The 14115-nt window shown below is 38.8% G+C and overlaps 1 protein-coding gene across 4 annotated transcripts in view; it reads left to right on the top strand.

Annotated features, from left to right (window-relative positions):
• Window positions 1-14115, top strand: part of LOC126477483 (calcium homeostasis endoplasmic reticulum protein) — a 352133-nt gene that overhangs the window by 246102 nt on the left and 91916 nt on the right. For all 4 annotated transcript variants that reach the window (XM_050103620.1, XM_050103623.1, XM_050103621.1 and 1 more), the window contains one exon: window positions 7693-7826. In XM_050103620.1, coding sequence (XP_049959577.1) covers window positions 7693-7826 — 134 coding nt within the window. The remainder of the gene's footprint in view (window positions 1-7692; window positions 7827-14115) is intronic.

Consider the following 14115-nt stretch of genomic DNA (forward strand, 5'->3'; position numbering starts at 1 on the left):
GATGGGATAGACCCACCGTGTTTGAAATCAAAATTCAGAAAATGCTGGGGAATCAGAGACTGATGCTATTTAGGTTAAAAGGAGAATGACAAACAGAAAATAGTAGAAACCTATGAGTATGTAAAAAGATCAATGTACAAAGCATGCAACAACTTGGGTTCTCATCAAGATCTTTCGCTTAGGTTTGATCCCTTAGCGAAAGATCTCAATGCGAACCCAAGAAAATTCTGATCCTATATAAAATGGCTTAGTGGGTCAAAGGCTTCTAAACTGTCACTCATTGACCAGTCTGATGTGGCAACAGAAGACAGCAAAAGGAAAGCTAAAGTTCTAAATTTCACGTTTAAGAAATCATTCATGCAGGAGGATATACTAACATTCTGGTGTTTGATCATCACACAGACTGCAATATGGAGGACATAATAATAGGCATCACTGTTACAGAGAAGCAGTCGAAAGAGTTGAAAACAAACAGGTCGCTGGGTCCAGGTGGAATCCCACTTTGCTTTTACAGAGAGTAGTCTGCAGCATTCACCCCATATTGCAGATGACTCTGTGTTAAGAAGGATAAAATAATGAACCTGCAAAATTACATATCAAAATCCTTAACTTCAATTTTCTGCAATATTCTTGAACACATTCTGAGGTCCAGTATAATAAATTTTTTTGAGACAGAAAAGCTTTTATCCACAAAGCAGCACTGATTTAGACAGCATTAGTCATGCAGACTGTTAATGAAGGTCCAAACATGCAGAAAAGGCTCCCAGATATGAGAGTGGCTGGAAGACTTCTTATTCATAATAGATTTACCAAAAGCCACAGCCAATCTTTTTAATGTGGTGCCACACTTTATTCAATTTTTCAAGCAATATTTAATATAAATTCTTTGATCCATCTTTTTCAAAAGTAAAAATTCAAAGCACTGCTAATCTTTTTGACTGTCAACAATAACTTAAATAAACAAACAGCTGAAAATGCAAACATAAATCAGAAACATGTACGTACAAGATATTTAAAGCTCACCAAAAAAAAAAAAAACCGTTACTTTTTGATCTCACCTCCTATCATGTTAGGGTCTAGGATCACTCAGATGGAACTGAAAGTCGTGGATCTACTTTAGTAGTGTCCCTTGAAAGGGAAGTTGGTCTTCTTCTTCAACATTTTACTGCTTAAATGTAAAACTCCCAAAAAGCGATTTTTTTTTTTTATTGTTTTCTGTGATAGTTTTGTAATTTTCAATAAAATAATACTTCTTGGGATCCGTACAATACAGCACCTAATACAAAAATAAATGGGATATGCCATTAATAATTAGATGTAATAATTTTTTTAGTTGGTAACACTGCTTGACCTAATTCAACATTTTTAGTATCAGGTCAGAAATCTACGTGTGCTGCATGTAGCAGATGTAGGTGGAAACTGACAGTGTTACCTCAAAGTGACTACTGGTCGCTCTTCTACAGAAAAAATGCATTCACAGTGTTAGGCCATGTCTTCCTGATTTTTATTTCTGGTTAGATAATGTTAATTAAAATATGTTGGAAATTTTAATGTTTGATTCATAACTTTCAGGAAAAGTAGCCTGGATATTTTTTGAGTTGTCGATAGAGCTGGTAGAAGTATCTGTTGTATGGAGTTCTGCAATCTATAAACCCATTTCTTTCTCCTTGCCCATAATGATGTTGTTGCCACTATAGTCAGATGACGATGAGGAGGAGGAGGAGGAGGGTGAGGGTGATGAGAATATTGTTTTTGCTTCATATCACTGCACATAATTTATTTAGCTACTAATGTAATCAGCTGCATCATAAATGCTCTGGCAAGCAGTGATGTTCCTGCAGCGAGTAACAATGTACGACAGCGTAAACGTGCTCTAACAGGCTGAAGGAGTCAGTACAGTTATGAAGCTACTCACTTGCATTTGAAAAGACAAGGATATAAACATCAGTCCCCACCTCCAGATTTTGGTTTCCTTCAAGAGCAACAAAGCGATGATTCGTTTGATAAAGTAACTTATGATTTCCTAGCATATCCTTTCTCTCTTTCCCTCCCATTCACTGTGAGAGGATGAAGGTGGCCACAGGTGTCAATAGTGTCAAATCCATAGCCAACCTCTACTCTGAGACTGAGCCATCAGAAACATGTATGGGTTGCTTCTGATTGAACATCTTCTTCTGTGACGTTACAGTCCAGGATGAACCTTGGCCTTCCCAACCAGCTTCCGCCGTCCATGAGGTTCATATGCTACCCTCCTCCTGTTTCTGCATCCATGTTTCCGTAGGTCTTCTTCCACTCTATCCAGCCGTCTTTCTCAAGGTCGACCTCACCCTCTTTGTGCTCCTGGATTGCCAAGAGAATCTTCTTTTTCACCTCAGACTCCTCCATTCCATTCTTGCCACATGACCTGCAAATCTTAGCCTTACTGATCATATGAGTTTTGTTACAGGAGCATCGGCGTATATAGTGTACAATTCTGCACTGTACCTTTTCTTCCATTGTTCTCTGTCATACACAGGGCCAGTTATTCTCCTCAAACCTTTCCTCTCAAATCTGTCGAGCAGCCTCATCGGTTTCTGTCAAGGACCATGTTTCCAAAGCATAAATGAGAGCTGGTCTCACGAGGGTTTTATAAATAGTGAATTTTGTTGGGTGGCTGAGGAGTCTTGACCGGAATAAATTACTCAAGGTGAAATATGCCTTATTTACTGACATCAGCGTAATCTTAATTTAGTTGAGATGTCATTAAAGCAAGTGACTGTGGAACCAAGATACTTGAAGCTGTCAACTCTTTCAAATGTGTATTCATTCACACTGAAAGTTGACAGCATATTGGGTTCATATGCTTTCCCACAGGCCATATATTTAGTTTTATCTTGATTTATCATAAGACCCGTAAAAGCTTCTTTCAGTGCTGGTACTGTCCGTGCTATGATGCCTGTGTCATCCGCATATGCTAAAATCTGCACTGCCTTGTAGAAGATGGTGCCCCTGGTCTGTAGGCCTGCTTCCCTAACCACCTTCTCAAGTGCTACATTAAATAAAAAGCATGCTAATGCATCTCCTTAACATAGCTCATTTTTTATTTCCAGGGGGTCTGAGTAGTTTGCTCAAACTCTCAGGAGCTGTCCATGTATCCATATCTCATATAAGGCATGAAACAACTGGTTTCTATTGATGTTGCCGTATGCAACCTTAAAGTCAATAAAGAGGTGATGTGTTCCAATTCTATATTCAACAGTTTTTTTCCAAAATTTGGCACAGGTTGAAAATCTAGACTATTGTTGGCCTTCCTCGTTGAAATCCGCTTTGGTATATTCCAATTTCTTTATCCACCTATGGGAGTAGCCAATCAAAAATAATATTAGACAACACCTTGAATCCCAGCTTCAGGAGGGTGATTCCACGGTGGTTTTTACACTCCATTTGGTCACCCTTTTTATGTATCTGACATAATATTCCTTCATTCAATTCATCTGGTATCCTTTCCTGTTCCCATATGAGAATGATAAGTTAAAACAAAGACTGCTGTAATGTTACTCCTCTACATTTTAGCAATTCTGCAGGAAAGCTATCAGTGCTGGGGACCTTGCTGTTCTTCAGTTTTCTTAAAGTTTTTTTTAATGTGTTTCTAATCCCAGGAGATCCATTGGCTGTTCATCATCCAATACTTGCTCACAATCATTAGATATATCCTCTGCTTGCTCTATCTCTCGATTCAGCAGGTCGTTAAAGTATCTTCGCCATCTTTCCAGTGTCTGTTTACTCTCATTTGTTATGTTTCCTTCTTCGTCTCTAATCAAGCTGGTTATTGGAGCAAATTGTCTTCTAGCATAGCTTTGTATACTTTCATAAAGAACTTCCTTGTTTCATTCCTCTTCTTGGACAGTTCCATGCATTCTACTTCAGCCTTAGTACATTCCCTTTTCTTTCGGCAATGTGCCATCTTTTCCATCCTCCTTTTCTCTCGATAATCTTCCAACAAGCTTCTTGTGCAGTTCGCATGTGATGTCTTTTGGTATGCAGTGTTATTTCTTCAGTCACTCTCTTATACTCTTAATCAAATCATGTGGGCCTTATTGATTTTATCTCCAATCCTGGTGTTTACTTAGCTGAAATGTCTGTAGCTCTTTTTGTAGTCAACCATTTTTGTTCTACGTCATTAATGTCTCGCATTGTTCCTTGTTCTTGTTCTAGGCCCTGAGAAACTTTCTGACAGTACGATTTGTAAGTTTCTGTTAATTGCAGTGCTGCAATATTGTACCATTCTTTCCTAGTATGTCTTTCTGATCATTTGATATCCTTGCTCTTATCTTGGCCATTACAAGAAAATTATCTGAATCCACATTAGGGCCATGAAAGATTCGAACATCCAACAAGTTACATGTATTCCTCTGGTCTATCAGTACTTGATCAATTTGATTAATGTTTCCACCATCAGGTGACTTCCATGTGCCCTTGTGTATCTCTTTATAGGGAAACCTGGTAGATCCCACTATCATATTCCGGGAGACTTCAAAGAGGATCAATCTTATTCCATTATCATTAGTGGATCCATGTTTACTATGGGCTCCAATTACGGGCTGGAACATGTCTTCTCTTCCAAGTTGTGCTTTAAAATCCCTCAGCACAATGTCATTCCTAGGACACTTTATCTTAAGCTTTTTCATGGGCATCATAGAAGTCATCTTTCATGTCTTCTGCAGATTCTTCTGCTGGTGCATGTCCATTAATTGTGATATGATTAAAGAATCTTCCTTTAATTCTAAGTACTGATAGCCTGGGATTAATAGACTGTGTAAAATTCATCTCCAAATGTTTCAAATCTTTATAAACAAGGAAACCTGTACCAAACTCATGTCTGTTATCACATCTATAAAACATAGTCCCCTCTTTCTTTTCCAATACCCTACTTCCTGTCCATCGAATTTCTTGGATGGCAATAATGCTCTCCTTGAGCTTCCGATCTAATAACTTCTTTAAGAGAGCCCAGGTACCAACTCAAAGATCAGTTTTCAACTTTTTAACCATTCATTTTCCCAGATCCTTGCTATGTCATCATCTATTAATTCGTCTGGCTTCTGCTCTTTGGGTTCTTGTAACTTTATTTCTTTTACAGGAAGAAGATGTTAGCCTCGAGCCCAACCCCCAACCTGAGGACCAGGATTTGTATTAGGTTTACTTTCCTTGGGAAGGAGGCTTCACTACACCTCTAGAGTCCTCCTTCCCTTATGTTGTGTGGGACACACTTTGTCTGGCTCCTCAGTCAAGACCAATTCAGCTTGGGTGACCCTTCCAGTGGCTATGCTACAGCCGGCACAGCTCTCGCCTTCACGGAAGCACGCGAGCCCTCCCGCCCAGCACTGGAGGTGCCTACTACAAGGCAGTGTCCCGTGGGAGGGCTTATTGAACATCTGCCCATTAAAAATTGCATTATCTAATGACCAAGTGGTACAAAGCTATTTACATAAAGCATCTTAATGACATGTAACATTCATAGGGATGGAGCCGAGTTCCAAACCCGATTAATTTAGACACCTGTAAATATTTAACATTTACTTGACCACTAAAAATATAGTTTCCAGATATTTTTGCAGACTATTATTTTGCAACAGCACTGCAAAATTTATGAGAGTCTTCATTGATGGACCTTAACCATGAGGCCTTTGTTTTCTGTGATTCTGTCCATGAGAGTTGTTTACTGAATGAACTCACTGTCTACAATGCAGAGATTCATATGGTCTTCAGGAAGCAGTTGAGCAGATGGGATGTACTCAAGCTCAAAATTCGTCACCAGCTCAGACTCCCTCAGTGAACTTCAAGCTATACAGTTCGTGTGTTCAGAACTCCTTTCTTCACTTAAAGAATAGGGAAAAAGGAGGTGATATTCTTATGGGTATCAGAACAAGGAGGCCTGCACAATACCTGTTGTAACAGTGTGTGCCATCCCTCTACACGCAGTTTCATTGCTGATGAGGTAAAGGGACAGGGCCATGCATCAATGTCAGTATAACCAATTGAAAGTGAACATTACTTTTTTCCCTCCCAAAGGCAACATAACAAGAACTGCCACCCAAATAAAACTCTCATTTATTTTCTATTAAACACTTCAGCCATTAAAAGCTGTGCAATCCTTAATTACTCTTAATATACCTTTGGATGGGACACAGCCTTCTGAAGTAAAGATCAGATAATCCTACAGCAAGCGTGCTTTCCAGTTCACAGTTTTTGTATGTACCATATTTTAGAGTTTACATTTGACTAAGCATCGAGTGTTTCCTAATTTGCAACTTTTTAACATTGAGATGGAAAGGAACACAGTTTTTATTTTGACATCTCAGATTTTTTTGTGCACTCCATTTTTATGTGCTCTCCCCTAAAATATTATATCAAAACCAAAAGTTATTTCAGAAAATTGTAAAATTACAGGAAAGAATGACTGGCCATCTCTTATCTGTCTGTCAGCAGTACTTCAGATTTTCCTCCTCATGGTAGATCATAGTTGGCCTTTCTGTCTCTTTATTTTATACTTCCCAAATTTATAAATTTTTAAGGCTCTTTTTGATAAATTTTTGTTGTATGACGACGTATTAACTCCATTAATGAGGTAATGGCTGCACTGCTGTAACACCACCCCCTCTCCCACAAACACAGACAACAGCAAAGTAGGAATCATTATTGTTTGGTATAAAATTGATTACGATGAAATGGAAGTATAACATTGGCTTGCTGTAAGGTGAATGCTAGGTGAGAGAACATTTTAACAGGAAACAGATTGGTACGTATAGAATATTAATGGAGGAAATGATGAAATTGAACTGTATGAGTGCAACAGGAACATATTTCAGGCATGACCAATGTCTTTAACATACAAATCGAACTTTATGAGTATGGCTTACAGATGGTGACCAATCAAAAGTCCATAGAGATTTCATATGTGAGAGTGTGAGAGAGCGCTTGTTGAGGTTTTCAGACAATTTGGCATGTCACGGTGGCAGGTATTGTAAATGGTCATTTCATTAGAAACCCCTACAAAATCTGTAAATGAATAATTATACCTTCAGTAAAAAATTTCGTAATTAATTTACAGGTGCAGTTGGTGCACCATCTTAATTGTAATCTTAGAACATGCGATACTTCCACTAAGGTTTTATTTTTCTAATAAAAAAATGAAATTTACATCTAAGAACATCAAACATTCCACATGTATATGTGCACTGTGACTGATTATGACACCTTTCAAGGATCCTTAACTATTGTAGACCAACAACGTGATTCTGTGGGAAGCAGAGACTTTTTAAATGATCTGCAATAATTTGTAGCCGTATGTTGTAAATTCAACGTGAAGTATAATCCAGAATGTATTCATTCATGCCATACTTTCAGAAGTATAAATGTGGCTAGCTTTTTGGTACAAATAACTATCTGATGAATCCTAGAACAGCTAAAATAAAAAATTGTGTGTATATTTTGTCGAAGAAATACACATAACAGTAGGTATAGATTTTTAAATAAGATTAACCTGACCTAATTTGATGACTTATTCCACAGTTATATTAAAATAATAAACAAACATTTCAGAAAATTTTGGTTTTTCTCTCAGTTATTGACATTGTTTCACAATTTAAGCAAAACCTGGATACAACGTTTTTTGATTACACAGTCCATCTAATTTTTCTTCTTGTTTTTTATCAGCTGGAAGATGGTGACTATAAGCCACTGGACCCAGAAAAAATAAGACTTCCACCCCCTGCCCCTCCAAGTGAAAGGCTACTTGCTGCTGTAGAAGCATTTTATGCACCACCTTGCCATGACAGACCACGTGACAGGTAAATACCATTGGACTCTTTACATAGTAGCAGCTATCGCATTTATATTGTCAAGCGGTTTAATCTCAGATCATACAGGTCAAGAGTGACTTGTGTCACATCATTATTCCAAAGTTTTCTGGAAAAAAAAAGTGTATTGAAGTTCCACAAGTCACCTCTCAAAACTGAAATATTTTTATTTTCTAATGATTTGTTAAAAGATTATAGATCTCTCTAAATGAGAGTATTTGTGAAAATGGCATAATGAAAGGGAATATTATTAAAAAAAAACTACAAGCAATAGAGATCTGAAATTATTTTTTATAAAATCTTTGTTCACAGTACTATCAGACAAGTTTGACACATATATACTTTTGGGCATTTTTTCATCTTTAACTTGGAAAAATAAACTATGAACGTTCGTAACTTTTAGCAAATTTAAAAATTATGTTTTGAAAATATGAATAGTCACAGGATGTTAACTTTCTTGAGAAATGATGAGGTGGAAAGACTTCTGTCAGCTATGACATTAATGCCTGAAATTTTTTGATTCTTTATAAATATTTGCTCTAAAACCCCCATCCTGAAATTCTAGAAACTGCATGGTGTGTTAGTTGGTCATTGTACTTATGGAAGGTACAATCAGAGTGGGCAATATTTTGCAGTGCAGAATTTGAGAAATTTTTATGTTAGACCTAGCTACTTTCAAGGTCAACAAATCCTGGACACTTAAAAATTTAAATTGACTACTAATGTTCAGTGCATGTAATGCAAAAATTGTATATCTTGCTCAAAATGATTATTTTACAGCATTGTAAGTGAGTAGGAAAACAGTTGTTCATTTTGTTTAAGCATTTTATAAAACAAATAGATATAGAAAATAGCTTTGTGTATGCATTTTTCTGTTTCTGATAAATATTATTCACAAATTGAAATTGCCCATCAATGTTTCAGATTTTATGCTATTCTGTTGAAATTATTTCTACAAGATATGTAAACTTCTTATTTTATTGGAGCTTATGGGCATTTGAAAATTTGGATTCAATGTGTTCTTTTAAATTTTGCAGTGGTATGTCCTGAGCATAACACATTTCCTTGTAACCAATTATGTACCTGACAGCAATGTGTTGTGTTCTGTTTCAGAGGAAAACAGACAAATTTATTTTCTCAGTGACCCATTTTTCATTTTCCATAAGTATAATCCGTTATGATTTCTGTTCGTGGGTGGTCCCCCCCCCCAAATCCAGGGGGGGGGGGGGCAGTGGCACAAACACCTTGGTCTTAATGCACTTCATATGATTCCAGAATGTACCATTGTTCTGCCAGACATACACTTCTTTCATTTGGAAGAAGTCTATGCTTTTTTTACCTTTGACATACACACTCTTTATAGGCGGAGCAACCAAGTGTCAGTGCCAGATTGCTATATCCAGAACCAACATGTGCACATCACATAATGCTATTGATTGTATCAGTGATTTATATGAGTACAGTGTTGACACATGAACTGTTGAAGCTCCAGTACACTAGGGCCTGCACTAAAAAAAAAAAAAAAGAGGGACAGAATAAGAACAGTTATTTACCACTTCTTCAAACTAGAACAGCCACAACAGGACTGACAACACAAGGGATGTGAGGTCAGTTCTGCAAATTTATAACTGTAGCAAAAGACCAAATAAAGAAGGTGAACTGGCTTCGAAAACAGATAAAAACTGTGTAGTGAAGAGAAAGTAATAAAGACTTTCCCTTCTTTTCAGCATACTAGTAATTTTTAAAATAATTGTAGGATTTGTTTGGATGATTGAACCTTGTTGATGTGCTTTATAAAAGCTCTCAGTTAAGTTAGACTTCCACTTCTGTTCCAGTAAAATAACTCTGTTGAATAATTAATCTTATCAAATGGTCTCATCTCTGTAGGGTGTTGGTTGTTATATTAATGCTTTAAATAATGAAAGGAGTAAAGGTAACAATTCATTGTCTAAGTGAAGCACTGAGTCGTCAGTAGGCACATAAACAAGAATTGAGAATGTTACTGAGTTTTTGGAAAAGACTTGCTTCATAACTAACAGAATACACACACACACACACACACACACACACACACACACACACACACAGCTGCACGCTACATTGTCCCTACTGACTACATTGTCTGCCCCCGTTAGCTGAGTGGTCAGCAAGACAGAATGTCAATCCTAAGGGCCCAGGTTCGATTCCCGGCTGGGTCGGTGATTTTCTCCACTCAGGGACTGGGTTTTGTGTTGTCCTAATCATCATCATTTCATCCCCATTGATGTGCAAGTCGCTGAAGTAGCGTCAAATTGAAAGACTTGCACCCAGCGAATGGTCTACCCGACGGGAGGCCCTAGTCACACGACATTTTCATTTTACCAGCTACATTGGACTTGCACTACAGTTTGACTGGATAAGCACATCATTGTAGGGTGGGACACTGTAACCATGCCTCTGTGTGTGTGTGTGTGTGTGTGTGTGTGTGTGTGTGTGTGTGTGTGTGTGTGTGTGTGTGTGTGTGTGTGTGTGTGTGTGTATTCTGTATCAAAGGAAAATTTAATTGAAAAATCTAATAATTGATGACACAGAATTACTGATCTGTACTTACCTTGAGGCAGCAAAATGTATAATACTGGTGATAAACATATATAAAAGTGATAGCCTACTTAGCTATCGGGAAGGAGTGAGGGACACAGGTAAGTTGGGGAAGGTTACTCCAGGATGAGAGGGAATCACCTCTAGTGAGGACAGGGGTATGCTTGTCACATGGGCTGTATCTCTGTGGAAGACCTAGGTGCGAGACCTGTCCTTTGTGCCCACCCACCACATCCAGCTCCACTCCCATCACAGGCACATTTTACCCACCAAAGGGCAGGACCACATGTGAAAGCAGTCATGTCATACACCATCTCTGCTGCATATTCTGTACTGTCAGTCTGTTATTTAGATGGCAATTGTCTGTACAACACATCCATCAATCCCGCAGTCCTCCACTAGCCCTGTCTCACCTCCACCCCTTTCCCTATGCTTCCCACTTGATTCCAATAAGCTTCACCCACAGTGTTATCCTTATGGTCCCCATCTTGCTCTGTTCTATCGCTGACTTCTTCATTGTGTTGTATGCCACATGAGATTTCCCTTGCCTGATCTGAAGCATGTGTGTATCTCTTCCCATTTACAACCCCTCTCTCTCCTGGCTCTTTGTGACATTTCCCTCCACTCATCATTTGTCCTCACCACCTTTTTTTGTCTCACACTCCATGTTGCTAAACCTCTCACCCAGGCGAGTTGCAGTGTCAGGAGAGTACAGTGTAACCATATGTGTTGTTTGTTAGCTGTGAAGAGAGGTGTAGCCCATAAGCTTATCAACTTTTTAATGCTTTTGTCTATCAGCTGCTCAGTGCCTCAACTTCATTGGTAGTTGCTTCCTTGGCTGTTTCAGAAGTTCTAATGTTGTGTGACGTATATATGCAAACTTCCCACTTCTCTTATACGAGTCAACTTACTTGGTGCACACAGCCTATCTTCTTCTCTGGATAGCCGGCTTCTGGAAACTCTATAAACTTCTTCTCCGAAGAATGATGCTAGTTACAGGAACCTTAAATACTGTCTCTCTACTTGCGAAATAATTTGGTACTTGAAGAATACTTTTCAACAACTATCGATATATTTGAGCTTCATAAAGAACAAAATTCACACTTCGCACATAAACGTTAGTCTTCTTGTAAGTCACTCGCATCGTCTCACATTAGAAAGAGATTTAAGTACATTTAGCAAAGAGTTGGCTTAGCAACCATAACACTATTACAAACAAATCGTAAAATACGTCTTGCCTCCAGCAAACCCAAGATAAAAGTTTATTCACAATTCCGAATCTCAGTTGTTCTTTAGTCACTAACAGTAGTCACAATTATAAACAGCACAGAATAACACAGAAGTTCCTTGGTTCTTCTGTGTGCTTTCACTACGACTTCCATGGATCGCTCGACAAGTACTTCTCAGTGCCGTTCAGCTGCCGCGTCGACCTTAGGCTCGCGACTGATTTCACACCTGCACGCACAGACACGTGACACGCAGTAGGTAGGGTTCCTTTCTCCCACTCACATCTAAAATATCATGTGTTCAAGACGGTGGAAGGCCTAGTGGTTCTAGAATTTATGTGGAAATTCTCGAAACACTACAAACTCTGTCAATCATTCAGTGTTTGTCACTATAGTACATACATCTGTCAGAATAATTTAAGGAGGAGTGCTGTGTGTCATTACTACATATAATCAGACAGCACAATATATCCTCTCTCTCTCTCTCTCTCTCTCTCTCTCTCTCTCTCTCTCTCTCTCTCTCTCTCTCTCCCCCCCCCTCCCTCCCTCCCCCGCCCCTCCCTCCCTCTTCCCTCCCTCTCTCCTCCCCCTCTCGCCCTGTCTCCCACCCCTCCTCCTCTCCCCCCTGCGTGCGTGCGTGCGTGCGTGCGTGTGTGTGTGTGTGAGTGGGCATGCGCGCGCTCATCCACATCTTATATAACTGATCAGGAAACCACATGTTTGAGAGTTTATTTTTTAGTATTTTGCTCTGTTTTTGTATTAATTTTTAAATAGTCGTTTTTAATGCAAAGTCTGTGGCAGCTGTTTCAGTTTTTTGGTGCAATGAACATGATTTTGTGCTAGACATATGAAAAACAGATAAGGTTTTCGTGATTTACGTTTAAGAGTGCAAATAACCATGTTGTTGAGTGCTGAAAACAAAACCATGTTATAAATTGAGATAAGAACCTCAACAAGTTCTTTGGATTTATTATTATTATTATTCAGTTTCACATCCTGTTTGTGACTGCATTATAATTAACTAATAGTTTTCTTGGACATCAGTCTTATGTGTGTCACATGTAGAGACACTGAATTGTTAGTAACTTGTCTTGTGAACAGTATCGTTTTTGTAATGTACAAGGAGGTACCCAAAAAAAAGCTGGAATAGCTTTGCCACAGATGGAGCTTGTGTGGTACACATTTCTGCCGCTAGGCATTTATAGCACAACTCATTGCCAGTTTAGTGCCACCTGTATTGTCGACCAGGCTTGTTCTGTTCATCTGCTGTGATTATTTTTGCGAGCACTGTTTGCTCTTGTTTTGTTTTTTATTATGGCCAGCTGAAGTGAACAATGCACAGTTGTGAAATTTTGTTTTCTGCTCAGTAAAAATGTAGGTGAAATTGTTTTAATGTTGAAAACAGCTTACAAAGATGATGTGGTGGGAAAAGGTCAAGTGTATGAGTGGTTTGCTTGATTTAAAAATGGCAACATGTTGGTTGATGACAAACCTCGTTCTGGACATCCATCAACCGCCTGAATCAAAGAAAATATTGAAATATTTCAAGAGGTTGTGCTCACAGACCATCAACAGACAATTTATCAATTATCAGAGATTAGTGGGTTATTTTGGAGCTCTGTCGAGCAAATTTTAACAGAAGATTTGGGGATGAAAAGGGTTGCTGCCTAGTTTGTTCCTCAAGTTCTGACTGACAATCGAATGAAATGTTGATTTGAAACATGTCGTGCTTTGAAGCATAAGCTTGAAACTGATCCAGATTTTCTGTCAAAGGTCATTACTGGTGATGAGTCATGGTGCTATGGTTACAATGCAGAAACAAAACAACAGTCAAGCCAGTGGAAGACATCATCATCACCCCATCTAAAAAAATGTCGTCAAGTCAAACCAAGCATAACAATACTGATTTACGTTTTTGATGCCAAGGGCATACTTCTTTCAGAGTTTGCTCCCCCAGGTCAGATTGTCAATGAAGCCTTTTATTTGGAAGTTTTAAGAGGATTGTTCAATAGTGTTAGTCAGAAAAGACCCGGTTTTTGGCGGGCAGGAGACTGGTACTTCCATCATGACAATGCACCTGCACACACAGCCATCTCTGTTAGACAGTTTTTGGCTAAAAATGGCGTGGTTCCACTGCCTTACGCGCCGTACTTGCCAGACCTGGACATTGGACTTGCATTCGGGAGGATGGCAGTTCAATCCTGCATCCAACCATCCTGATTTAGGTTTTCCGTAATTTCCCTAAATCGCTCCAGGCAAATGCTGAGATGGTTCCTTTGAAAGGGCATGGCTGACTTCCTTCCCCATCCTTCCCTAATCTGATGAGACCAATGACCTTGCTGTCTGGTCTCCTCGCCTAAAACAACCCAACCGAACCCAACCCTGACCTGGCTACGTGTGACTTTTCTTATTTACATGCATGAAAAGGGGCATGAAAGGACACTGATTTGACAGCGATGAAGAAGTCAAGGAAAAAA

The sequence above is a fragment of the Schistocerca serialis genome, chromosome 1 (genome assembly GCF_023864345.2).
Source record: "Schistocerca serialis cubense isolate TAMUIC-IGC-003099 chromosome 1, iqSchSeri2.2, whole genome shotgun sequence".
Lineage (NCBI taxonomy): Eukaryota > Metazoa > Arthropoda > Insecta > Orthoptera > Acrididae > Schistocerca > Schistocerca serialis.